This window comes from Mustelus asterias, unplaced genomic scaffold (assembly GCF_964213995.1).
Source record: "Mustelus asterias unplaced genomic scaffold, sMusAst1.hap1.1 HAP1_SCAFFOLD_1147, whole genome shotgun sequence".
Lineage (NCBI taxonomy): Eukaryota > Metazoa > Chordata > Chondrichthyes > Carcharhiniformes > Triakidae > Mustelus > Mustelus asterias.
This window is the reverse complement of record NW_027591092.1, coordinates 65644-90373: the sequence shown is the minus strand read 5'-3', so window position 1 is coordinate 90373 and position 24730 is coordinate 65644. Positions and strand designations below refer to the sequence as shown.

General features: G+C 48.6%; 1 protein-coding gene across 1 annotated transcript; it reads right to left on the bottom strand.

The window, feature by feature from the left end:
• Window positions 1–450: 450 nt before the first annotated feature.
• On the bottom strand, window positions 451–22470 carry LOC144487939 (X-ray repair cross-complementing protein 5-like). Its single transcript, XM_078205993.1, has 8 exons — window positions 22290–22470; window positions 18624–18810; window positions 12009–12177; window positions 8761–8922; window positions 6946–7075; window positions 6470–6570; window positions 3461–3577; window positions 451–688 (listed from the first exon to the last, which is right to left on the bottom strand). The coding sequence occupies exons 1-8, from the start codon at window positions 22454–22456 to the stop codon at window positions 486–488; spliced, it is 1236 nt and encodes a 411-aa protein (XP_078062119.1). The 5' UTR covers window positions 22457–22470; the 3' UTR covers window positions 451–485.
• Between the last annotated feature and the right edge of the window lie 2260 nt (window positions 22471–24730).

Genomic DNA, 24730 nt, shown 5'->3' with positions numbered 1-24730 from the left:
TTTCCCAGGACTGGGTTTTGTTGGATGTGAGTAGGTTACAGGTGGCCTGTAAAACACAAAGTATAAAATAAACTTGTGACAAATTCAACAGGTACAAAAATATCCCGGGGGCAGATTTCTGAGTTCCTTGTCAGCGAGGTGGCCTGTATATCCTGGAGGCCTCGGAAGGAGAGTCTGGGCTCTCCTCATTACGCAGATGGTCGGAATCATGGAGTCAGAGCAAGTCCTGGTTCTGTTATATTTGGATCAGAGCTGATTTGGATACTGGCTGCTCGCTGCGGTGGGGCGGGGGGTGGGGGGGGGGGGGGGTTGGGGGAGGTGGGGTCACTGTTTGAAGGTTCCTGTGATGTTTTGATTCAGTTGGGAAGGCCAGTTGGGTCTTTTCCCCAGCTAAATCCGACAGTCTCCGCTGCTCGTACATGACCCGCAGCCCCCCCCGCCCTCCCCCCGCTCCCCCCCAGGCCATGGCCTGAATTCCACCGCGGTCAGTTCTCAGCGAAGTGACCGGTGATGGCGTCGATCAGCTCCTGCTTCTTGCTGCCCCTCAGCCCGTACTGTTTACAGACCTCCTTGAGCACCGGCACGGTCAGCTTGCCCAGCGTCCCGCTCCGCAGGTACTGCCTGACCTCCTCCTTCCCCAGCGACACCTCCACGCTTGGCTTCTTCTCGGCTCCCCCGGCTGCGTCGCCTGATCACAGAGAACAGCAGTTCATTCTTCAGACAGTCACCGTGACAAATCTCCGAAGTACCGAAGACAAACAATGGCCCCACTCTTGAATATTCGGCTAATAAGAAACAGCACCGTGCAATTCCACTTCAGTTAATTATGGCTCGGGTCACTGTCTGTGCGGAGTCTGCACATTCTCCCCGTGTCTGCGTGGGTTTCCTCCGGGTGCTCCGGTTTCCACCCACAGTCCGAAAGATGTGCTGGTTAGGGTGCATTGGCCGTGCTAAGTTCTCCCTCAGTGTTACCCGAACAGGCGCCGGAGTGTGGCAACTAGGGGAATTTCACAGTAACTTCATTGCGGTGTCAATGTAAGTCTTACTTGCGACACTAATAAATAAACTTTACTTTTAAATTTACTTAACACCTGTTCATTGTTTATAATTTGGAATATTGTGTGCAGTTCTGGTCACCTCACTATAAGAAGGATGTGGAAGCGCTGGAAAGAGTGCAGAGGAGATTTACCAGGATGCTGCCTGGTTTGGAGGGTAGGTCTTATGAGGAAAGGTTGAGGGAGCTCGGGCTGTTCTCTCTGGAGCGGAGGAGGCTGAAGGGAGACTTAATAGAGGTTTATAAAATGATGAAGGGGATAGATAGAGTGAACGTTCAAAGACTATTTCCTCGGGTGGATGGAGCTATTACAAGGGGGCATAACTATAGGGTTCATGGTGGGAGATATAGGAAGGATGTCCGAGGTAGGTTCTTTACTCAGAGAGTGGTTGGGGTGTGGAATGGACTGCCTGCAGTGATAGTAGAGTCGGACACTTTAGGAACATTTAAGCGGTTATTGGATAGGCACATGGAGCACACCAGGATGATAGGGAGTGGGATAGCTTGATCTTGGTTTCAGATAAAGCTCGGCACAACATCGTGGGCCGAAGGGCCTGTTCTGTGCCGTACTGTTCTATGTTCTATAAGGGACAGTAAAACAATAATCATTCTGGAGGAGCGGGCATCGCTGGCATTTATTGCCCTTCTTTAGTTGCCATGAATAGGGCAGTTTTGTGTGGGACTTGCCAAGTTAATTCAGAGAACGTTCAGCTGTCAGCCTCATTGGGACTGGAATCAGCAGGAGGACAGGCTGGTAAAGACAGCAAGTTTAAAGTTTATTTATTCGTCACAAGTGGGCTTACATTAACACTGCAATGAAGTTACTGTGAAAATCCCCTAGTCACCACACTCTGGCGCCTGTTCGGGTAACACTGAGGGAGAATTTAGCACGGCCAATGCAACCTAACCAGCATGTCTTTCGGGATGGTGGGAGGAAACCGGAGCACCCGGAGGAAACCCACACAGACACGGGGAGAAACGTGCAAACTCTGCACAGACTGTGACCCAAGTCGGGAATCGAACCCGGGTCCCTGGCGCTGTGAGGCAGCAGTGCTAACCACTGTGCCGCCGTGCCACCCCCTTCCATAATAGACATGAGCTCGGTCGTTGGATTTTTCTGACAATCTGACAGGTTTTGGGGTCACTTTTACCAGGAGCTACTTTATATTGATCAAGTTTTAAAAAAACAAACACTAGCTTAGAATTCTCAGACAGTCATGGTGGGCATTTGAACCCACATTTTTCCTCTGGATTTGAATACCGCTGCAAAAACAGAGGCGTGCTGTCGAAGCTTTTCATCTTGCACTCATCAGGACAGACACAAGAATGCCAAATTTCAAAGGGAGTAAAAATTTATACTCCACGAAAAAAAGGGTGCTGATTGGTCAGCATATCGATTTTGATTGGTTGAGGTATTGCCATGGTGGGTGCGCCAGGGAACTATTGACCCCCCCCTCCCCATGCTTCCATTTAATTAAAAAGGGCAGTGCCTGGACATGTTCCTTTTGCCTGTAGAGGACAGGTCCCTCCATATGAATACACGTAATTTCTAGCAGGCGTAAATGGGCCACATTACGAGCCCGACTGATAATCTTTAATTGCTGCTCTTTGAAATTTGATATTCTTGCATCTGTCCTGTATAATAAAACAGCTATTTGTTCCCTGGATTATCTACAGTCGTCCACCCCAGAACCTTGAGGCCGAAAGCAGTCAACAGAATTGTTTGGAAACTCTGAGGAGCAAGTTGGGTACCTGCCAGCCACCAGAACAAGAAGCTGAACCTCCACAGTTGTGTGATGTTAAATAAAGGTTGGAAGGTTGCTTTGCCAAAAATCAATGGGCAGGATCCCCATAAAACCTTCCCTCAGGAAATAACTAACAGGAAGGAACGATAAAGTGAATTCTGGAGGGCTGTGGCATACCTCACGGGCTGGTTTCTACAGAAGTGAATGCACCTTCAATATTCTTGCCACGTATAGGGGAATTCTTGGGCAGGGAGCACAAAGTTGAACTGAGTTCACAGGCATGAGGAATGATAAACTGCGGTGTTGAGTTAATAGTGCTTTGTTTAACTCTAAAATACAATAAAGTTTGTTTTTATTTGAAAAAGTTGAAATCTAGTGACGTAGTTCTGTCAGGTAATTATGGTCAGTTAATTCTCTATAAATGTTCCTAACAGGGTTGTAATAAATTGCAGCGGCCACTACACTTCACTGACTGTAGTGTTTTACAATGTCCTGAGGAAAGGCGCTAAAGAAATGCAATTCTTTGTTTCTTTTGGCGACCAGCTGGTTCAGTTCTGAGAGAATTGAGCAGAGATTTCCATGTCCGTGTGGCTCACTTGTATCCCACGCGGAGCATTTACTGACACAACATTTAATTTGCTCCCCTTGCCGCAGTACTCACTGAGCTTCCTCTTCTGTTGGCTCTTTGCACCTGGGTTATAGCCCGGGGGATAAACCAGCTCCAGGAACTCCTCTGCCAGCTGTCCGATTCTCCTGTCCATAACATCATTCTTTGGCACTGTGTGGGGAAAAGACGATTTCCCCTATTACGCTCCTCTATCAAAGTCATTTATTTGCACCTCTCCAGCTTCCTCTCCACCCCCCCCCCAGCTTCTCCCCCCACGCTCCCTCCAGCCCCGCCCCCCGCCACGGCTCTCCCTCTCCAACCCCCCTTCTCCACCTCTCTACCTTTCCTCCTCCCCCCCAGCACCCCGTCTCCCCTCTGGCTCCCCCAGCTCCCCCTCTGCCCCCCAGTTCCCCCTCTCTGCCCCCCAGCTCCCCCTCTCTGCCCCCCAGCTCCCCCTCTCTGCCCCCCAGCTCCCCCTCTCTGCCCCCCAGCTCCCCCTCTCTGCCCCCCAGCTCAGAATCACAGAATCCTCCAGTGCAGAAGAGGCCTTTCGGCCCATCAAATCTGCATTGATGCATGAAATGCCCTGACCTGCCCACCTAATCCCATTTACCAGCACTTGGCCCATAGCCTTGAATGTTATGACGTGCCAAGTGCTCATCCAGGTACTTTTTAAAGGATGTGAGGCATCCCGCCTCCACCACCCTTCCAGGCAGCGCATTCCAGACCCTCACCACCCTCTGGGTAAAAACCTTTTTCCTCAAATCCCCCCTAAACCTCCCACCCCTCACTTTTAACTTGTGTCCCCTCGTAACTGACCCTTCAACTCAGGGGAACAGCTGCTCCCGATCCATCCTGTCTCATAATCTTGAACACCTCAATCAAGTCGCCCCTCAGTCTTCTCCGCTCCAGAGAAAACAACGCAAGCCAATCCAACCTCTCTTCATAACTTAAATGTTCCATCCCAGGCAGCATCCTGGTGAATCTCCGCTGCACCCCCTCCAGTTCGTTCACATCCTTCCTATAATGTGGCGACCAGAACCGCACACAGTGCTCCAGCTGTGGCCTCACCAAAGTTCTATACAACTCCATCATGACCTCTCTGCTTTGTGATCTATACCTCGATTGATAAAGGCGAGTGTGCCATATGCCTTTTTCACCACCCTATTAACCTGCCTTTCCACCTTCAGAGATCTATGGACAAACACGCCAAGGTCCTTTTGTTCTTCGGAACTTCCCAGTGTCAGACCTTTCACAGTATACTTCCACCCTCTCCCCACCCCCACTCCCCATCTCCACCCCCCCCCCTCCCCCCAGCTCCCCCTCCCCAACCCTAGGTCCCCCCCTCCCACCCCCCTCCCCCAGCTCCCCCTCTCTCCCCCCCCAGCTCCCCCTCTCTCCCCCCCCAGCTCCCCCGCTTCTCCCCCCCAGCTCCCTCTCTTCACCCCCCCCAGCTCCCCCTCTCCCCTCCCAAGCACCCCCTCTCCCCCCTCCCCCCCAGCTCCCCCACTCCCTCCCCCCCCCCGCAGCTCCCCCTCTCCCCCCCCAGGTCCCTCTCTCCCCCCCCCCCCCCAGCTCCCTCTCTCTCCTTCCCCAACACCCCCTCTCTCTTCCCCAGCACCCCCTCTCTCTTCCCCAGCACCCCCTCTCTCTTCCCCAGCACCCCCTCTCTCTTCCCCAGCACCCCCTCTCTCTTCCCCAGCACCCCCTCTCTCTTCCCCAGCACCCCCTCTCTCTTCCCCAGCACCCCCTCTCTCTTCCCCCAGCACCCACTCTCTCTCTCTTCCCCAGCACCCCCTCTCTCTTCCCCAGCACCCCCTCTCTCTTCCCCAGCACCCCCTCTCTCTTCCCCAGCATCCCCTCTCTCTTCCCCCAGCACCCCCTCTCTCTCTTCCCCAGCACCCCCTCTCTCTCACCCCCACTCCCCTCAGCTGCCCTTCTCCAACACGGTAAGAAGTTTAACAACACCAGGTTAAAGTCCAACAAGTTGATTTGGTAGCAAATGCCACTCGCTTTCGGAGCGCTGCCCCTTCGTCAGCTGGAGCTCAACACCCCCAGCTCCCCCTCCCCGCCAGCTCCCCCTTTCCCTGCCAGCTCCCCCTCTCCCCCCAGCTCCCCCTCTCTCCCCCCTATCTGCTCCTCCCCCCAGCTCTGCCCCCCCCTCCCCTGAGCTCTGCACCCCCCCCCACCCCACCCCACCCCCCCGAGCTCCCTCTTCTTAACAGTGGAGGAATAATACAGCAGCTGGTCTTTTTCCTTCAGCAAGTTTATTCTACATACAGCTCAGTACAGATACAAGCTCCTCTGATTCCCCCACAGTATCTGTTCCTGCTGTGTCCATTTATACTCTTTCAGAGGTTGAGTCAATAACCATCGCCTGTCTTTAATAAGGCAATTACTGTAATTGCCACAATATGCATTTGCTGATACACTGACTCTCCTCTCCGCATCCCCCAGCTCCCCCACCCTAACCCCCCCCCCACTTTGCCATATTTCTCCCCTCTTCATGCCCCCAGCAACCCCTCTCTGCCCCCCAGGGAGCATTACAACTGGATTCAACAATTACCCAATATTCATACCCGCCCCGGGGCCCTGAATCCAATGGGAAATATTCCCGATATACTGCTCTGTTACAGACTACGTGTGAAAGCTGGGCTTTTTTAGTCTTTACAATCACTATCTTATCATAATCACTATCATTCCTTATCATCATCAAGGACCCCACGCACCTCGGACATTCTCTCTTCCACCTTCTTCTGTCGGGAAAAAGTCTGAGGTCACGTACCAACCGACTCAAGAACAGCTTCTTCCCTGCTGCTGTCAGACTTTTGAACGGACCGACCTCGCATTAAGTTGATCTTTCTCGACACCCTAGCTATGACTGTAACACTACATTCTGCACTCTCTCCTTTCCTTCTCTATGAATGGTATGCTTTGTCTGTATAGTGCGCAAGAAACAATACTTTTCACTGTATGTTAATACATGTGACAATAATAAATCAAATCAAATTAATTCCTTTTGCTGCTGGGCAGTGGGTACGAGCTGTACAGCAGGATACTCACGTGTCAAATCTTCAACTTCTTCCGGTTCCTTCAAATCGAGGGCCAGTGCCTCCAGATTACGGAAATGCCGCTGAATAACCGGATTCTCAAAGCTCTCAGGCCTAATCCAGAGGGATAGAAATGGTCACCATTTTATTTTAAGGAGAATTTGCAGAAATTTCCTGTTCATCTGCACAGGGGAAATCATAGAAATCCTACAGTGCAGGAGGAGGCCATTCAGCCCATCGAGTCTGCACCGACAACAATCCCACCCCAGGTCCTATCCCCGTAACCCAATGTATTTACCCCGCTAGTCCCTCTAATCTACACATCTGGGTCACTGAGGGGCAATTTAGCACGGCCAATCCCGCACACCTTTCAGACTGTGGGAGGAACCCGGAGGAAACCCATGCAGACACGGGGAGAACGTGCAGACTCTCCGCACAGACAGTGATCCCCTAAAGGCGCAGAAAGTATCGCTGGAACCTCCGACTGACCTGTATTTAAACCGGAGCTTCTGCACCACTGATTTCATCTTCTCGATCTGATCCTCGCTGGCCACTCGCTTCTCCGTAAAGCCGATCTTCCTGACATCGTCGGCGTAAGGCAAATAAAGCAGGTGGAATCCTGATGGGAAAACAATACTTTTTGTTTTGTTTGTACCAGGAATCGGTGAGCATTTCACACGCCCACTCTGCCCGACTCAGGAGTTGCGTTTGATGGGATGACCTGGGATGAACATTCGCGTTTTTGCAGAAATCAGGTCAAAGCTACGACTAGTAAAGTTTTAAAGTTTAAAGTTTCAAAGTTTATTTTATTAGTGTCACAAGTAGGTTTACATTAACACTGCAATGAAGTTACTGTGAAAATCCCCGAGTCACCACACTCCTGTTCGGGTACACAGAGGGAGAATTTAGCACGGCCAACGCACCCTAACCAGCACGTCTTTCAGACTGTGGGAGGAAACCGGGGCACCCGGAGGAAACCCACGCAGACACGGGGAGAACGTGCAGACTCCGCACAGACAGTGACCCAAGCTGGGAATTGACCCAGGTCCCTGGGTGCGTGTGTGAGTGGTGATTGCAGCTCTGTGGGGTGTTTGGATTCTTCGCGTACTTCAATGCTTTTCAGACGTGACAGAAAACTGCGGTCCCCACATCCCTCGGAGGTGGATGTTAACGACCCTGTTTTGAAGAGCAGCAGGGGAGTTTTCCCTGGTGTCTCGGCCAGTATTCATCCCTCAATCAACATCGCTTAAAAAACTCTGCCTATCGTCAGGTTACTGTTCCCAGGGAGGAAACCACAAGTGAAGACCCACGTCTAAAATCACTGCACTGCCAATGTAATGCAGGGCTACAGCGATGGTAAATGATTCATTGAATGACACTGCATAGAAGCCATTCAGCCCATCATGGCTATACTGGCTCTTTGAAAGAGCTTATCCAATGCGTCTCAAGAGCCTTCTCTTTCCCCCAGCCCTGCAATCTTTTCCCCTTTATAGATTGGATCAATTTACTCTCAGCAGTTATTATGTAATCTTCAATTTTCATCCACCCACTGTAACATGTATCCGCTGTAACTCTGAACTATAGAAATCTGAAGTTAGTTCATCTGAGTCCAAGCCCAGGCTGTGGTGCTATCTTTCTCTTACGTTGATCTTTCCCTACACCCCGAGCTGTGACTGTAACACTACGTTCTGCACTCTCTCCTTTCCTTCTCTATGAACGGTATGTTTTGTCTGCATAGCGCGCAAGAAACAATACTTTTTACTGTATACTAATAAACATGACAATCATAAATCAAATCAAATATCTGGTTTCAGTTCCTCTCTGCATTGGAGCTGCACACAATCAGCCAGGCTCCACTGTGTGTATATATGTGTGTGTACGTGCGGTGCGCGCATACGTGCGGTGCATGCGTGTACGTGCGGTGCGCACATACGTGTGGTGTGCATGCGTACGTGTGGTGCGTGCGTACATGTGGTGCGTGCGTACGTGTGGTGCGTGTGTGTACGTGAGATGTGTGTAAATGTGTGCTATGTGTGTATGTGTGGTGTGTGTGTGCACATGTGGTGTGTGTATACACGTGGTATGTGGTGTGTGTGTGGGGAAGGTGAGTGGGGGTAGGATAGGCAACAGCTACGATGCCCTCCATAGACAAATAGTGTGTGAATAATTATCATATGTGGTCAGGCAGAAAAGGTGCCGGAGATTCAGTGGTACTGGTGTGACCATAACTCAGTCAGAAAGGAGAGACAAATCAAGTGTACTCACCCAGTCAGTGAGCGATCCGAGAGAGACAGTGTCACTGACCTGGAGGGATGGTCTGCACTTTCTGATCATCCAGCGCCTCCTCCTGTGGGACCAATGCCACAAATCGGGGTGGGGTGTTCCTCCGGGGAGTGTAGCGGCAAACAGCATACACGTCCTCCTCCAGGCACTTGGTGAGCAGTGCGCTGAATAAAGTGGTGCTTCCTGTTGGGAATGTGAAACATAAACACAGCTCAGAACAATAAGCACCGGGCACCAGGGCTGGCCCAAAGGCTGCTGGAAAGGACCAGGGGGGCTGACCTCTCTGAGCTGCTTAGCAAGTGGCAACGATAAAGTCAAATTGTTACTTCATCCCCTATAACACGATAGAATTCTTCATCGAGGTGGACAGTCAGGTAGTTGATTTTGAGACTAGGGTCCTGAATCTTAATAAAGGAAACTACGATGAATATGAGGCACAAGTTGGCTTTGACAGATTGGGAAATGTTATTTAAGGGGACGATGGTGGATCGGCAACGGCAAACATTCAAGGAATGATTATTTAATCCAGTCTGGCACAAAAATAAAACTGGAAAGGTGGCCAAACCAAGGCTTACAAGGGAAATTAGAGATAGTTAAAGGTCCAAGGGAGAGGCATACAAATGATCCAGAAAAACTGTAGACCTGAGGATTGGGACAGTTTATAATTCAGCAAAGGGACTAATTAATAAGGGGAAAATAGAGTACGAGAGTAAGCTTGCGGGGAACATAAACATTGACTGTAAAAGTTTCTATTAGGTGTGTGAGGTGAAAAAGATTGTTAACGACAAACTAGGTCCTTTACAGTCAGAAACAGGGGAATTTATAATGGGGAACAAAGAAATGGCTGACCAACTCAATACATACTCTGGTTCTGTCTTCACAAAGGAGGACACAAATAACGTACCAGAAAAGTTGGGGAACACAGGGTCTAGGGAGAGGGAGGAACTGAAGGAAATTAATATTAGTAGAGAAATGGTGTTGGGGAAATTGAGTTTGAAGGCTGATAAATCCCCAGGGCCCGATAATCTACACCCCGGAGTACTTAAGGAAATGGTCTGAGAAAAAGTGGGTATATTGGTATTCATCTTCCAAGGTTCTATAGCCTTTGGAACAGTTCCTATGGATTGGAGGGTAGCTAATGTAACCCCACTATTTAAAAAGGGAGGCAGAGAGAGAACAGGGAATTATAGACCAGTCAGCCTGACGTCGGTAGTGGGGGAGGATTTAATAGCAGAGCACTTGGTAAACAGCGGCTGGACAGGACAGAGTCAGATGGATTTACACGAGGGGAATCATGCTTGACAAATCTACTGGAATTCTTCAAGGATGTAACTAGTAGAGTTGATGAGGGGCAGCCAGTGGATGTGGTTTATTTGGACTTTCAGATAAGGTCCCACATAAGAGATCAGTGTGTAAAATTAAAGTGCATGGGATTGGGTAGTGTATTGAGATGGATAGAAAACTGGTTGGCAGGCAGGAAACAAAGAGTAGGAAATAAACAGGTCTTTTTCCAAATGGCAGGCAGTGATTAGTGGGGTACCGCAGGGATCAGTGCTGGGGCCCCAGCTATTCACTACATATAAATTAATGATTTAAATGAGAGAACTAAATGTAATATCTCCAAATCTGCAGATGACACAAAGCTGGGTGAGCTGTGAGGAAGATGGAGAGATGCTTCAGTGTGATGTGGACAAGTTGAGTGAGTGGGCAAATGAACAGCAGATGCAGTATAATTTGGAGAAATGTGAGGTTATCCACTTTGGTAGCAAAAACGGAAGGCAGATTACTATCTGAAAGGCCATAAATTAGGAGAAAGGAATGCGAAATGAGACCTGGGTGTCCTCATGCACCAGTCGCTGAAGTTAAGCATGCAGGTGCAGCAGGCGGTGAAAAAGGCAAATGGAATGTTGGCCTTCATAGCGAGAGGATTTGAGTACGGGGCAGGGGTGTCTGGTTGCATATATATGGGGCCTTGGTGGGACCACACCTGGAATATTGTGTGCAGCTTTTGTCTCCTTATCTGAGGAAGGACGTTCTTGCTGTAGAGCGGAGGTTTACCAGGCTGATTCCTTGGATGGTGGGACTGACTCCCAAGGTGAGATTGAGTCGGTTAGGATTATATTCACCAGAGTTCAGAAGAATGAGGGTGGGGGGGGAATCTCATAGAAACCCGTGTCTGCGTGGGTTTCCTCCGGGTGCTCCGGTTTCCTCCCATAATCCGAAAGACGTGCATTGGCCATGCTAAATTCTCCCTCGGTGTACCTAAACAGGCGCCAGAGTGTGGCAACTCAGGGATTTTTTGGGGCGGCGTACAGAACCATGGATCACAATTTAAGAATACAGGCTAAATCATTTAGGACAGAGATGAGGAAAAATGTCTTCACCCAGAGGGTGGTGAATATGTGGAATTCGCTACCACAGAAAGTAATTGAGGCCAAAATATTGAATGTTTTCAAGATGCAGTTAGATATAGCACTTGGTTGGGGCAAAGAGGATAAAAAGATATGGGGGGGAAGATGGGAACAGAATATCGAAAAGGATGATCAGCCATGATCATAATGAATGATGGAGCAGACTCGAAGGGCTGAATGGCCTCCTCCTGCTCCTATTTTCTATGTTTCTAACCAGGGTAATAGGATTCAGCATCTGACTCCTCGATTCAAAGTGTGAGAAATCGTTGGCGTGATCTATGATCCAGAGCAGTGGAGAGAACACATTAACGCCATTCAGTATGTAACCGCATGCTGTAATGAGAGGAAGTGGACCAGTTACAATGAGCTCAAATTCATCTTCTCATCTCTTAAGATATAATAATGCTCAGGTAGCATCAAACAATCAGTGATACAGCTCCCAAGGATAGGGTATACTCTTCAGGGTATTCTAGGATAGTTATATTCTATGCAGGGTTTTCTAGCGTAATTATATTCTATACAGGGTATTCTAGGGTAGGGGGATTCTAGAGGAGGGGTATTCTATCCGATAACATATTTGCATCTGCTCTATATTACGGCTGCATTGTAAATATATAAAATGTCACTCTCTCTCTCTCCAGTAGGATTCCTTCATGCTGGAACATTAGCTCCTAACGTTTTAACACTTCTCGCTGCCACTGCAGGGTTTCCCATCATTATCTGCATGAATCTGTCTTGTGAACCATCAGCTAACTGAGGAGAAGGGGGATGAAGTTTGGACCCTGTGCTCTATAAATACCCTGGGTAGAGCCATGCCCACTTGGCCAAAGGGCAGCAGTAACAGCGGCTGAGGGTTACCTGTTATCAGCGTCTCATCTGGGTAAATGAACTGTGGGGGTCTGATGTGGTGGTGCTTCTTTAAGAGTGACAATGGCTTGAAACCAATGAGAACCAAGCCTGGGCCATCAAATCTCTTCAATTCCTCGGTTTCCTCTTTCTCCAGAACAATCTGCCTCTGTCCATAAACCTGGGAACCAAAAAGAACAAGAACAGGTTTAAATTATATGAAAGAGCAACATCTTCCGAGGTACTCGCCCACTGACCCTCCCAAAGCCTGTCCACCATCTACAAGGCACAAGTCAGGAGTGATGGAGTACTCTCCACTTGCAGCTCCAGCAACACTCATGAAGCTTGACACCATCCAGGACAAAACAGCCCGCTTGACTGGCACTCCTTCTACAAGCATTCACTTCCTCCACCACGGACACATTGGCAGCCGTGTGTACCATCGATAAGATGCACTGCAGGAACTGACCAAGGTTCCTTCAATAGCTCCTTCCAAATGCACAACTACTTCCATCTAGAAGGGCCAGGGCAGCAGATACCTGGGAACACCATCACCTACAAGTTCCCCTCCAAGCCACTCACTATCCTGACTTGGAAATATATTGGCTGTTCCTTCACTGTCGCTTGGTCAAAATCCCTGAACTCCCTCCCTAACAGCACAGTGGGTGTACCTACACCACATGCACTGTAGCGTTTCAAGAAGGAAGCTCACCATCACCTTCTCAAGGGCAACTGGGGATGGGCAATCATAGAATCCCTGCAGTGCAGAAGGAGGCCATTCATCCCATTGAGTTTGTACCGACCACAATCCCACCCAGCCCCTATCCCTGTAGTCCCATGTATCTATCCTGATAGTGCCCCTGACACTAAGGAGCAATTTATCATGGCCAATCAACCTAACCCGCACATCTTTGGAGTGTGGGAGGAAACCGGAGCACCCGGAGGAAACCCACGCAGACACAGGGAGAACGTGCAGACTCCACACAGACAGTGACCCAAGCCGGGAATCGAACCCGGGTCCCTGGAGCTGAGGCACCAGTGCTAACCGCCGTGCCGCCCTAACGATCCTCTTCTGGATTAGGTCACACTGTGTGATATGAGTGATCACCGTCATGAGTAACACAGCCTCTGTGTTATTTTGTTAAAGAACACAGAGGCTCAAGCACGCTCTGTTCATTAGGCTGGACATATTTTGTGGAATAATCCATCAATATAGATGGTCATGTAACCACATCAAGCAGATAAACTCAATGAAGTGAAAGCAAAATTCTATGGACGCTGGAAATCTGAAATAAAAACAGAGAATGCTGGAAAAGCTCAGCAGGTGCACGGAGAGAGAAGCAGAGTTAACATTTCGGGTCCGTATGCCTCTTCTTCAAAGAGCTAATCCAGTGAAGGTGTGACTGAAAAATGGAAAGTTAATCTCGGTATAAAAAGAGCAAAGGGATGGAAGACTCTTCCCACTGGCTGTCTGGATTATGATGGTACAAAATATTCAGGACATTGGAAGAAGGGTGATGCGTATCCCAGAAACGGGGCGGCAGGGTGACACAGTGTTTAGCACTGCTGCTTCACAGCGCCAGGGACGCGAGTTTGATTCCCAGCTTGGGTCACTGTCTGTGTGGAGTCAGCACGTTCTCCCCCGTGTCTGTGTGGGTTTCCTCCGGGTGCTCCGGTTTCCTCCCACAGTCCGAATGACGTGCTGGTTAGGGTGCATTGGCTGTGCTAAATTCTCCCTCAGCGTTACCCGAACAGGTGCCGGAGTGTGGCGACTAGGGGATTTTCACAGTAACTTCACTGCAGTGTTAATGTCAGCCTTACTTGTGACACTAATAAATAAACTTTTAACTTTAAACAGGTAACCAGTTAAAGACAGAGCAGAAAATAAAAATGATACCTCGTACTGATCCTTATTTTAAAATAATAAAGCAAGTTACAGGCAGGGAATCAGTTTGTGAAAGGGATGCAGAGAGTCAAATGTAAGTAGAAAGATTCCTACATTACAGCAGTGGCTAAACTTCGAAACCAATGCTGAACAAGGAGACAGGTTGTCGAAGTTTTTTGTCTTGCACTCATCAGGACAAACCCCAGAAGGTCAAATTTCAAACAATTGTGACAATTTATACCACAGGAGAAAAGGGTGTTGATTGGTTGACAAGTCGACTCTGATTGGCCGAGGTCTTGCCATGGAGAAAGCAATGGGGAGCTCTCGGCTCCTCAAGCTGCCAGATAATTCAAAACAGGTGCAAGGCTTGGGCATATTCCTTTTGTCTGCAGGAAAGTTCAGAAGTACTTCATTGGCTGTGAAGTGCTTTGGGCCATCTTGAAGTTGTGGAAGGCGCTATTTTAATGAATACAAGTTCTTTTTCTCTTTATTTACTCATCTCATTACCATTCTATCTTTGCCTTGCACCATTGTCTCTTCTGTTATTTAATCTCTGCTGCCTCCCCTTTCACTCTTTCCAGCCCTCCGTGCATACCTTCCTTCTGTACCTGTTTGAACCCTGTGGCATGTCTAACGCGGGCTAGTTGTAAAGAAAAGTCATCGACCTAAAACATTAACTCTTGTTTCTCTCTGTACAGTACGCACAAGGGATACAATAACAGGGGAGTTATATTCCTGGATGAGTAATTCAGAGGTTTTGACTAATGATAGAATCAGAGAATCCCTACAGTGCAGAAGGAGGCCGTTCAGCCCATCAAGTCTGCACCGACCACAATCCCACCCAGGCCCTATCCCCATAACCCTATGCATTTACTCTAGCTAGTCCCCCTGATACTAAAGGGGCAATTTAGCATGGCCAATCCACCTAACCCGCACATCTTTGGACTGTGGGAGGAAACCAGAGCACCCGGAGGAAACCCATCCAGACACGGGGAGAACGTGGAAACTCCAGATAGACAGTGACCCAAACCAGGAATCGAACCCGGGTCCCTGGCGCTGTGAGTCAGCAGTGCTAACCTACTGTGCCACCATGCCGTCGATCTAGAGGCACGAGTTCAAACCACACCACAGCAACTGGGGGAGAAAAAGAGAAGATGCTGGAAAATCTCAGCAGGTTTGGCAGCATCTGTGAATAGAGAAAAGATGTGGAGATGCCGGCGTTGGACTGGGGTAAGTACAGTAAGAAGTCTCACAACACCAGGTTAAAGTCCAACAGGTTTATTTGGTAGCAAATACCATTAGCTTTCGGAGCACAGCTCCTTCGTCAGATGGAGTGGTTATCTGTTCTCAAACAGTGCAAACAGACACAGAAATCAAATTACAGAATACTGATTAGAATGCGAATCTCTACAGCCAGCCAGGTCTTAAATGTACAGACAATGTGGGTGGAGGGAGCATTCAACACAGGTTAAAGAGATGTGTATTGTCTCCAGACAGAACAGCTGGTGAAATTCTGCAAGCCCAGGAGGCAAGCTGTGGGGGTTACTGATAATGTGACATAAATCCAACATCCCGGTTTAGGCCGTCCTCATGTGTGCGGAACTTGGCTATCAGTTTCTGCTCAGCGACTCTGCGCTGTCGTGTGTCGTGAAGGCCGCCTTGGAGAACGCTTACCTGAAGATCCAAGACTGAATGCCCGTGACTGCTGAAGTGCTCCCCCACAGGAAGAGAACAGTCTTGCCTGGTGATTGTCGAGCGGTGTTCATTCATCCATTGTCGTAGCGTCTGCATGGTTTCCCCAATGTACCATGCCTCGGGACATCCTTTCTTGCAGCGTATCAGGTAGACAACGTTGGCCGAGTTGCAAGAGTAGGTACCGTGTACCTGGAAGATGGTGTTCTCACGTGAGATGATGGCATCCGTGTCGATGATCCGGCACGTCTTGCAGAGGTTGCTGTGGTAGGGTTGTGTGGTGTCGTGGTCACTGTTCTCCTGAAGGCTGGGTAGTTTGCTGCGGACAATGGTCTGTTTGAGGTTGCGTGGTTGTTTGAAGGCAAGAAGTGGGGGTGTGGGGATGGCCTTGGCGAGATGTTCGTCTTCATCAATGACATGTTGAAGGCTCCGGAGGAGATGCCGTAGCTTCTCCGCTCCGGGGAAGTACTGGACGACGAAGGGTATCTGTCTGTCCCGTGTTTGTCTTCTGAGGAGGTCGGTGCGGTTTTTCGCTGTGGCGCGTCGGAACTGTTGATCGATGAGTCGAGCGCCATATACTGTTCTTATGAGGGCATCTTTCAGCGTCTGGAGGTGTCTGTTGCGATCATCCTCATCCGAGCAGATCCTGTGTATTCGGAGGGCTTGTCCGTAGGGGATGGCTTCTTTTACGTGTTTAGGGTGGAAGCTGGAGAAGTGGAGCATCATGAGGTTAACCGTGGGCTTGCGGTACAGTGAGGTGCTGAGGTGACCGTCCTTAATGGAGATGCGTGTGTCCAAGAATGCAACCGATTCCAGAGAGTAGTCCATGGTGAGTCTGATGGTGGGATGGAACTTGTTGATGTCATCATATAGTTGTTTCAGTGATTGTTCACCATGACTCCAAAGGAAGAAAATGTCATCGATGTATCTAGTGTATAGCATCGGTTGAAGGTCCTGTGCGGTGAAGAAGTCTTGTTCGAACCTGTGCATGAAGATGTTGGCATATTGAGGTGCGAATTTTGTCCCCATGGCTGTTCCGTGTGTCTGGATGAAGAACTGGTTGTTGAAGGTGAAGATATTGTGGTCCAGGATGAAGCGGATGAGTTGTAAAATTGCATCTGGAAACTGGCAGTTGACGGCATTGAGTACTGAGGCCGTTGCAGCAATGCCATCATCGTGGGGGATGCTGGTGTAGAGTGCCGAGACATCCATTGTGACGAGGAGTGCTCCTGGTTCAACTGCTCCATGTGTGTTGAGTTTCTGTAGGAAGTCCGTAGTGTCGCGACAAAAGCTGGGGGTTCTTTGTACAATGGGTTTCAAGATGCCCTCGACATAGCCGGAGAGGTTCTCGCACAGGGTTCCGTTTCCTGAAACGATGGGACGGCCGGGTGTATTTGCCTTGTGTATTTTTGGGAGGCAGTAGAGATCTCCAACTTGTGGAGTACGTGGGATGAGAGCACGGAGGGTGCTCTGAAGGTCCAGATCAAAGGTTTTGATCAGAGTGTTGAGTTGACGGGTGTGTTCTTTGACGGATCTGTGGGTAACTGTCTGTAGTGTTCCTCGTTGTTCAGTTGTCGGTACACTTCTTTGCAGTAATCCGTTCTGTTCAGTATGACGATGGCCCCTTTGTCTGCTGGTTTGATGACAATGTTGCGGTTGGTCTTGAGAGCGTGGATGGCGTTGCGTTGTGCTTGGGTGATGTTCGGTGCTGTCTTGTGAGTGCGGCTGATGAATTTGGTGTTGACGCACCTCCTGATGGCTTGGGCATACATGTCAAGTCGACGGCAGCGGCCTTCCGGAGGAGTCCAATTCGACTCTTTCCTCTTCGGTTGCACTGCGGGTCTCTCTGTCTGCTGTTCCGGTTCATTAGCTGTCTCATTGTGTTCGCTGTTGGCCTCTTGGGGTTTGTGGAAGAACTCCCGCAGCCTCATTCGCCTGATGAATTCCTCTGTGTCCGCTGCGAGACTGATGGGGTCTATTTTGGTAGTGGGGCAAAAGTTGAGCCCTCGGCTGAGAACTTCGATTTCATCTGGCTGAAGTGTGTCGTCCGATAAGTTGACAATGGACTTCCCTGCAGTGGTGCTGTTTTCTACTGTGGTACCGGGGGGGGCTTGGTTGCTGCTGCTGGTGATGCCGAGTTTCTCAAGTTTCCTGTTCTTGGTGTGCATGTAGATGGTGTAGTTCCTTTGTCTCGTCTGCTTGGCAGAGTTTCGCAGCTGGTCTGCATCCTGAGCGCAAGTTGAGACTATGGATTCGATCTTGGTTTCCAGGCTGCGGCGTTTGCTGTAAAGTTGGTGTATGAGGTGTTTGAGGAGGGTGAGAGAGGTGCGACGGCACAGTCTCTCAGCGTAGTCCGTGTTATAGGTTGACCTGAGTGGGTTCGTGATCCGTAGTCCTTTCGCTATCTTGTCTGCTTTCTTGCATGTTTGTAGAAACTTGATGTCTGTGTCGATATGTGCGATCTTCTTGGAGATCCTCTCCACTTGGAACCGGCAGTTTGCGGCGTTGATGGTAGTCATGATGTGGAGATGCCGGCGTTGGACTGGGGTAAGCACAGTAAGAAGAGAAAAGAGCCCACGTTTCGAGTCTGGATGACCCTTCGCCAGAGCTGTATAATAAAGGGGAAATTAGTCTGTGATCATGAAATTACCCGATTGTTGTTAAAAACCCATCTGGTTCATTAATGCTCTTTAGAGAAGGAAATCTGCCGTCCTTACCCGGTCTGGCCTGTCTGAGGATCCAGAACTGCATGGCTGACTCTCAACTACCCTCTGATTGACTTAGAAAGCCACTCAGTTGTGTCAAAAGTCACGATGAAACTGCATTGTGGATGTGCCTTCACACCGCAGAGTGCAGCAGTTTTAGACAAAGCCTCATCATCGCCTTCTCGAGGGCAATTAGGGATGCACAATAACTCACATCTCGTTCATGAATTAAGAAAGAGCATTTTCTGTTTGTATTTCAGATTACCAGCATCCGCAGTGTTTTGCCTTTGGTCAGGCAGGAGTTGACGTTTTAATTCAGCACGGTATAGGTTCACCGTCCTTTACCTGGGCCTTCTTGGTGTCGCTGGGCAGGAGCAGACTGCCCGTCTCCCCGTTAAACCAGCGGGTTTTGGTTTTGACGGGCTCGTTGCTTTCTCGGTACAGGCGGGCGGCACTGGGTTTCCTGGCACTCCGCATGAGATTGTAAACTCCGACTGAAAGTTCCACGCCTTCTCCCAGCTTCAGGTTCAGCCTGGCCAAAACAAAACAAAAAAAAACAGGACATCAAATACAAGCGGCACCGGAACAGAGAGTTTAACAGGGGCTGAAACACAAAGACATTCTGATGCACATTAAGCGGTTGAAGAAGGCGGCAGTTTAGGGATGGGGGGCGGTGGGGTTTAAGCCAAGGTCCTGACGACTTGGTCAGCTGGATGTAAAAGATCCCACAGCATCACATGGAGGATGGCACGGTGGCACAGTGGTTAGCACTGCTGCTTCACAGCGCCAGAGACCTGGGTTCGATTCCCGCCTCGGGTCACTGTCTGTGTAGAGTTTACACATTCTCCCTGTGTCCGCGTGGGTTTCCTCCGGGTGCTCCGGTTTCCTCCCACGTTCTGAAAGATGTGCTGGTTAGGTGCATTGACCCAAACAGGCTGTGGCAACTAGGGGAATTTCACAGTAACTTCATTGCAGTGTGAATGTAAGCCTTACTTGTGACTAATAAATAAACTTTACTTTGGAGAGCAGGGAAGCTCTGTCCTGTCAAATTAACCTCCAAAAAACAGATCTGGTCATTCAACTCACTGTTCAAGTGTGTGTGGAAAATAGTTGCTATGTTTACCAATGTTTGTGAGGAGGATTATCAGAGGATGCAGCAGGATATAGATAGTCTGGATAGACTTGGGCGGAGAAATGGCAGATGGAATTTAATAAGAGTTTTAACAACACCAGGTTAAAGTCCAACAGGTTTATTTGGTAGCAAACACCATTAGCTTTTGGAGCACTGCTCCTTCATCAGATGGAGTGAAAATGTGCTCTCAAACAAGGCACAGAGACACAAAAATCAAGTTACAGAATACTGATTAGAATGCGAATCCCTACAACCAACCAGATCTTAAAGATACAGACAATGTGGGTGGAGGGAGCATTAAGCACAGGTTAAAGAGATGTGTATTGTCTCCAGACAGTCTCCAGGTACACGGTACCTACTCTTACAACTCGGCCAACGTTGTCTACCTGATACGCTGCAGGAAAGGATGTCCCGAGGCATGGTACATTGGGAAAGCCTTGCACACGCTACGACAACGGATGAATGAACACCGCTCGACAATCACCAGGCAAGACTGTTCTCTTCCTGTGGGGGAGCACTTCAGCAGTCACGGGCATTCAGCCTCTGATCTTCAGGTAAGCGTTCCCCAAGGCGGCCTTCAAGACACATGACAGCGCAGAGTCGCTCCGAAAGCTAATGGTGTTTGCTACCAAATAAACCTGTTGGACTTTAACCTGGTGTTGTTAAAACTCTTACTGTGTTCACCCCAGTCCAACACCGGCATCTCCACATCATGACTAAGATGGAATTTAATCCAGACGAATGCGCCTCTGTTTTCTCAGAAGACTAAGGAAATTTGCTATGTCCACTACGACTCTCACCAACTTATCGCTTCTCGGCCTTTTGGTTAAGATCAAGTGTAGTATGGTCGGCAGCCCATGGTCGGCCGCACTTGGTTGAGGTCATTAGGTTACACTGAAGCTTCATATGTTTCATATGAAGCAATTTTTTAAAGCGGCATCTCGGCCTTTTGGCTAAGATGCAAATGAGCTCAAGTCTTGGAGGAGGAACCTCCCCCTTCTCCAATCAGCTTGGCTCATGTAGATCAGGCCCAGGACAGGGTGGTTTGGTCGCTCGCCCTGTCTTGTCAGCCTGGATCTGAAATGTCTCAACTTGTTGAGACTCTGAATTGGATTGGATTTGATTGAATTGGAAAAGTATTAAAAAAAACTTTTACAGATACACCAGAGAAAGCATTCTTTCTGGTTGTATCACAGCTTGGTATGGATCCTGCTCTGCCCAAGACCGCAAGAAACTACAAAAGGTTGTGAATGTAGCCCAATCCATCACGCAAATCAGCCTCCCATCCATTGACTCTGTCTACACTTCCCACTGCCTCGGCAAAGCAGTCAGCATAATCAAGGACCCCACACACCCCGGACATTCTCTCTTCCACCAAAAGATACGGTCACGTACCAACTGACTCAAGAACAGCTTCTTCCCTGCTGCCATCAGACTTTCGAATGGACCTACCTTGCATTAAGTTGATATTTCTCTACACCATTGCTATGACTGTAACATTCTTCACTCTCTCCTTTCCTTCTCTATGAATGGTATGCTTTGTCGGTATAGTGCGCAAGAAACAATACTTTTCACTGTATACCAATACATGTGACAATAATAAATCAAATCAAATCAAAGATGATGCATTTTGAAAGGTCCAATGCAGTAGAGAAATACACAGTAAATGGCAGGACCCTTAGAAGCATTAACATGCAGAGAGATCTGGGCGTACAGGTCCACAGTTCCCTGAAAGTGGCAACACAAGTGGATAAGGTGGTCAAGATGGCGTATGGCATGCTTGCCTTCATCGGTTGGGCCATAGGGTGCAAAAATTGGCAGGTCAAGTTGCAGCTGTATAGAGCTTTAGTTAGGGCATGTTTGGAATATTGCATACAGTTCTGGTCGCCACATTAAAAGTTTACCAGGATGTTGCCTGGTTTGGAGGGTATCAGCTATGAGGAGAGATTGGACAAACTTGATTTGTTTTCATTTGAACGTCAGAGGCTGAGGGGCGACCTGATAGAAGTCTACAAGATTATGAGAGGCGTGGATAGAATGGATAGTCAGAGTCTTTTTCCCAGGGTCGAAATGTCAATTGCTAGGGGACAGAGGTTTAAGGCAAAAGGGGGAAAGTTTAAAGGAGATGTGAGAGGCAAGTTTTTTTACACAGAGGGTGGTAAGTGCCTGGAACTCGCTGCCAGAGGAGGTGGTAGAAGCAGATACAATAGCAACGTTTAAGAGGCATCTTAACAGATACATGAATAGGCCGGGAATGGAGGGATATGGAGCGCGTAGAGACAAAAGGTCTTTAGTTTAGAAAGGCATCCTGTGTCCAGACGCAGACTTGGAGGGCTGAAGGGCCTGTTCCTGTGCTGTACTCAATTCTTTGTATGGCCGATTCCTGTCAAAGTAACATGATGCACTTTATGATGTTTCAACATAAGAGATGCAGCAGAGAAACAGGCCATTCAGCCCAACAGCTGCATGCCAGTATTTCCGCTTCCCATGAACTTTCTCCCTCCCCTCTCCCTTTAGCGTTATCAGCTTAACCAGCCAATGATCTTCTCTCTCATGCTCATCCAGCTTCTCCCTAAACGCAGCTACACCATTCATTACAACCCTGTGGTAGCCAAGTTCCACATTCCCATCACTCTCTGGGTAAAGAAATTTCTCCTGCATTCCTGGCCTGGTCACTACCTGGTGTTGACGGCTTCTGGTTTCGCTCTTCCCAGCAAGTGGAAACATGCCCTGAGTGCCTAATCTATGAAGATCGTCCGTACATTTGAGCAGATTGTGTGCATGAACACGGACGTTCTGTCTGCCAAGGTCCGCAGGGAGTACATTAGTAACTCTCCGAGGACCCAGGAGACGCGGTGCTACTCTGAGTGACTGCTGACCTGGTGACGGTCCTCTTCTTGTAGTCCTTGGCCCACACTTTCCGAAGCAGATCGTCCAACCTGGCTGACCCCTCGCCTTGCACAGCTGCATCCCCATCCTCTGATACACTGACAATGTCGCAGTAAAAGAGAGACATGTCAAACCCACCAGGCTTCTTCAGATGCATCAGGTCAAGGATGATACCTGAACACAGACAAGGGCAGAGACAAAGACACGCCATTCACAGCATAGCAGCAAAAGGCAAAGCTTCTGTTATTATTGCTCGCGAGATGATGGGCGGGATTTTCCAGCCACGCTCACCCCCAAGGGTCCATGTCCCGCTCGCTACGATTCCCGTGGTGGGTGGGACGGGAAAATTCCGCCCAGTCTTTTGACAAAAATGATCGGCAATTTTCCCTGCAACGTTTCTCAGATTCTTTAAGTTGGAGCTGGACCCAGTTCTTGACGAGGATAAAGATTGTGAAGTACAGAAAATCAGATTTGATCTGTGATCTCCTAGACTGGTTTTGGTTGCCTGACGGGTTTGACTTTGGGCCTGTTTATTTGCCTTGATTAGCAGACTATGTCGGTGACTGTGGGGGAAACGGGGAGTGGAGGGATAGAATGAGGAAAGAGAGGAAGAAGTGTTTAGTTCCGGTCTTCGTACCATCACGTCACAGGGCAGGCTGGCGTGGGCTGCAGGTCTTACCCTTCCTTTAGTTTTGGATGCTGGCTGGCAGGACACCAACCCATGTTGGGAAACAGCCTTCTGGCCATCCCTACAGAACCACGCTTCAGGTGACAATCAGGACAGTGGAAGCAGTGAAGGGATTGTTCGATGAAGCTCCAATGCACAGTACAACACTGGTCTGGCCACTACACTGTCTAACCCCGCTTCAACACGACTGAATAGTTTGAAAGGGAAAAGAGTGGGTCTAAGGCTAGTATTTTAAACTTAAATAAAGGCAACTATGTGGGCATGAAAGTTGCGCTAGCTAAGTGAACTGGAAGATTAGGCTAGGGGAAAGATCAATAGACAAGCAGTGGCAGACATTTAAGGGGCTATTTCAGAATATTCTGAATAAGTAAATTTCTACTATTAAAAATATTTGGAGGGGGAGGACCCACTTCCGTGGTTAACTAAAGAAGTTAAGGAAACTGTCAAACTTAAGGAAAAAGCATATAACTGCAGGCCAGATGATTGGTTAGAATGTGAAGAACAGCAGAGAATGACCAAAGGTTAATCAGGAGAAAGAAATTAGACTATGAGAGGAAGATGGCTAGAAATGTGAAAACTTATAGCATGTGTTTCTACAGGTGTTTAAACAGGAAATTAGCAAGTTAAGTGAGTCCTCTAGAGAGTGAGAATGAACCATAGAATCCCGACAGTACAGAAGGAGACCATTTTCTATCATGCATCTGTAAAAGTTGGTGAGAGTCGTAGCGGACATACGACTCTCACCAACTTCTGCAGATGCATCATCGAAAGCATTCTTCCAGTTGTATTTCCTTAGTCTCCTCAGAAAATAGAGGCGTTGGTGGGTTTCTTAATGATAGCGTTTTACTCATCTCATAAAATCAAATAACTGGGGATGCTGGAAATCTGAAATAAAAATGGAAAATGCTGGAAAAATTCAGCAGGTCTGGCAGTGTCTGTGGAGAGAGAAAGGATTCAGATCTTTCTGAAGTTGTGGCTGAGTCACATGGGAAGAATACCTTCACTGTGCCACCTGTCATGAAGCTGGAAATGTGTTTGCAAAAATTGAATTAAGAAAGACTTGGAAGGACTGTGAACTGTCAGGGAGATAGTGTTAAACTTGAAGAGGACAAAGACGGGGCTGATGGAATGGACAAGTATCAGATTAAATGTAATGCTGAGAAACGCGAAATGATTCGGCACGGTAGCACAGTGGTTAGCACTGCTGCTTCACAGCTCCAGGGACCTGGGTTCGATTCCCGGCTTGGGTCACTGTCTGTGTGGAGTTTGCACATTCTCCTCGTATCTGCGTGGGTTTCCTCCGGGTGCTCCGGTTTCCTCCCACAGTCCAAAGATGTGCGGGTTAGGTTGATTGGCCATGCTAAAAATTGCCCTTAGTGTCCTGAGATGCGTAGGTTAGAGGGAGTAGTGGGTAAATATGTAGCGATGTGGGGGTAGGGCCTGGGTGGGATTGTGGTCGGTGCAGACTCGATGGGCCGAATAGCCTCTTTCTGATTCATTTTGGTAGGAAGAATGCATAGGACACAATATAAAATAAAACAAACAATTCTAAAGTGGGTGCTGGAGCAGAGAGACCTGGGTGTATATGTGCATAAATCACTGAAGGTGGCAGGACAAGTTGAGAAAGTGGATAAAAAGGCACATGGGATCTTGGTCTTTATAAATAACAGCACAGAGTACAACAGCAAGGGAGTGAAAATGAATTTTTACAAAACACTGGTCCAGCATCAACTGGAGTATTGC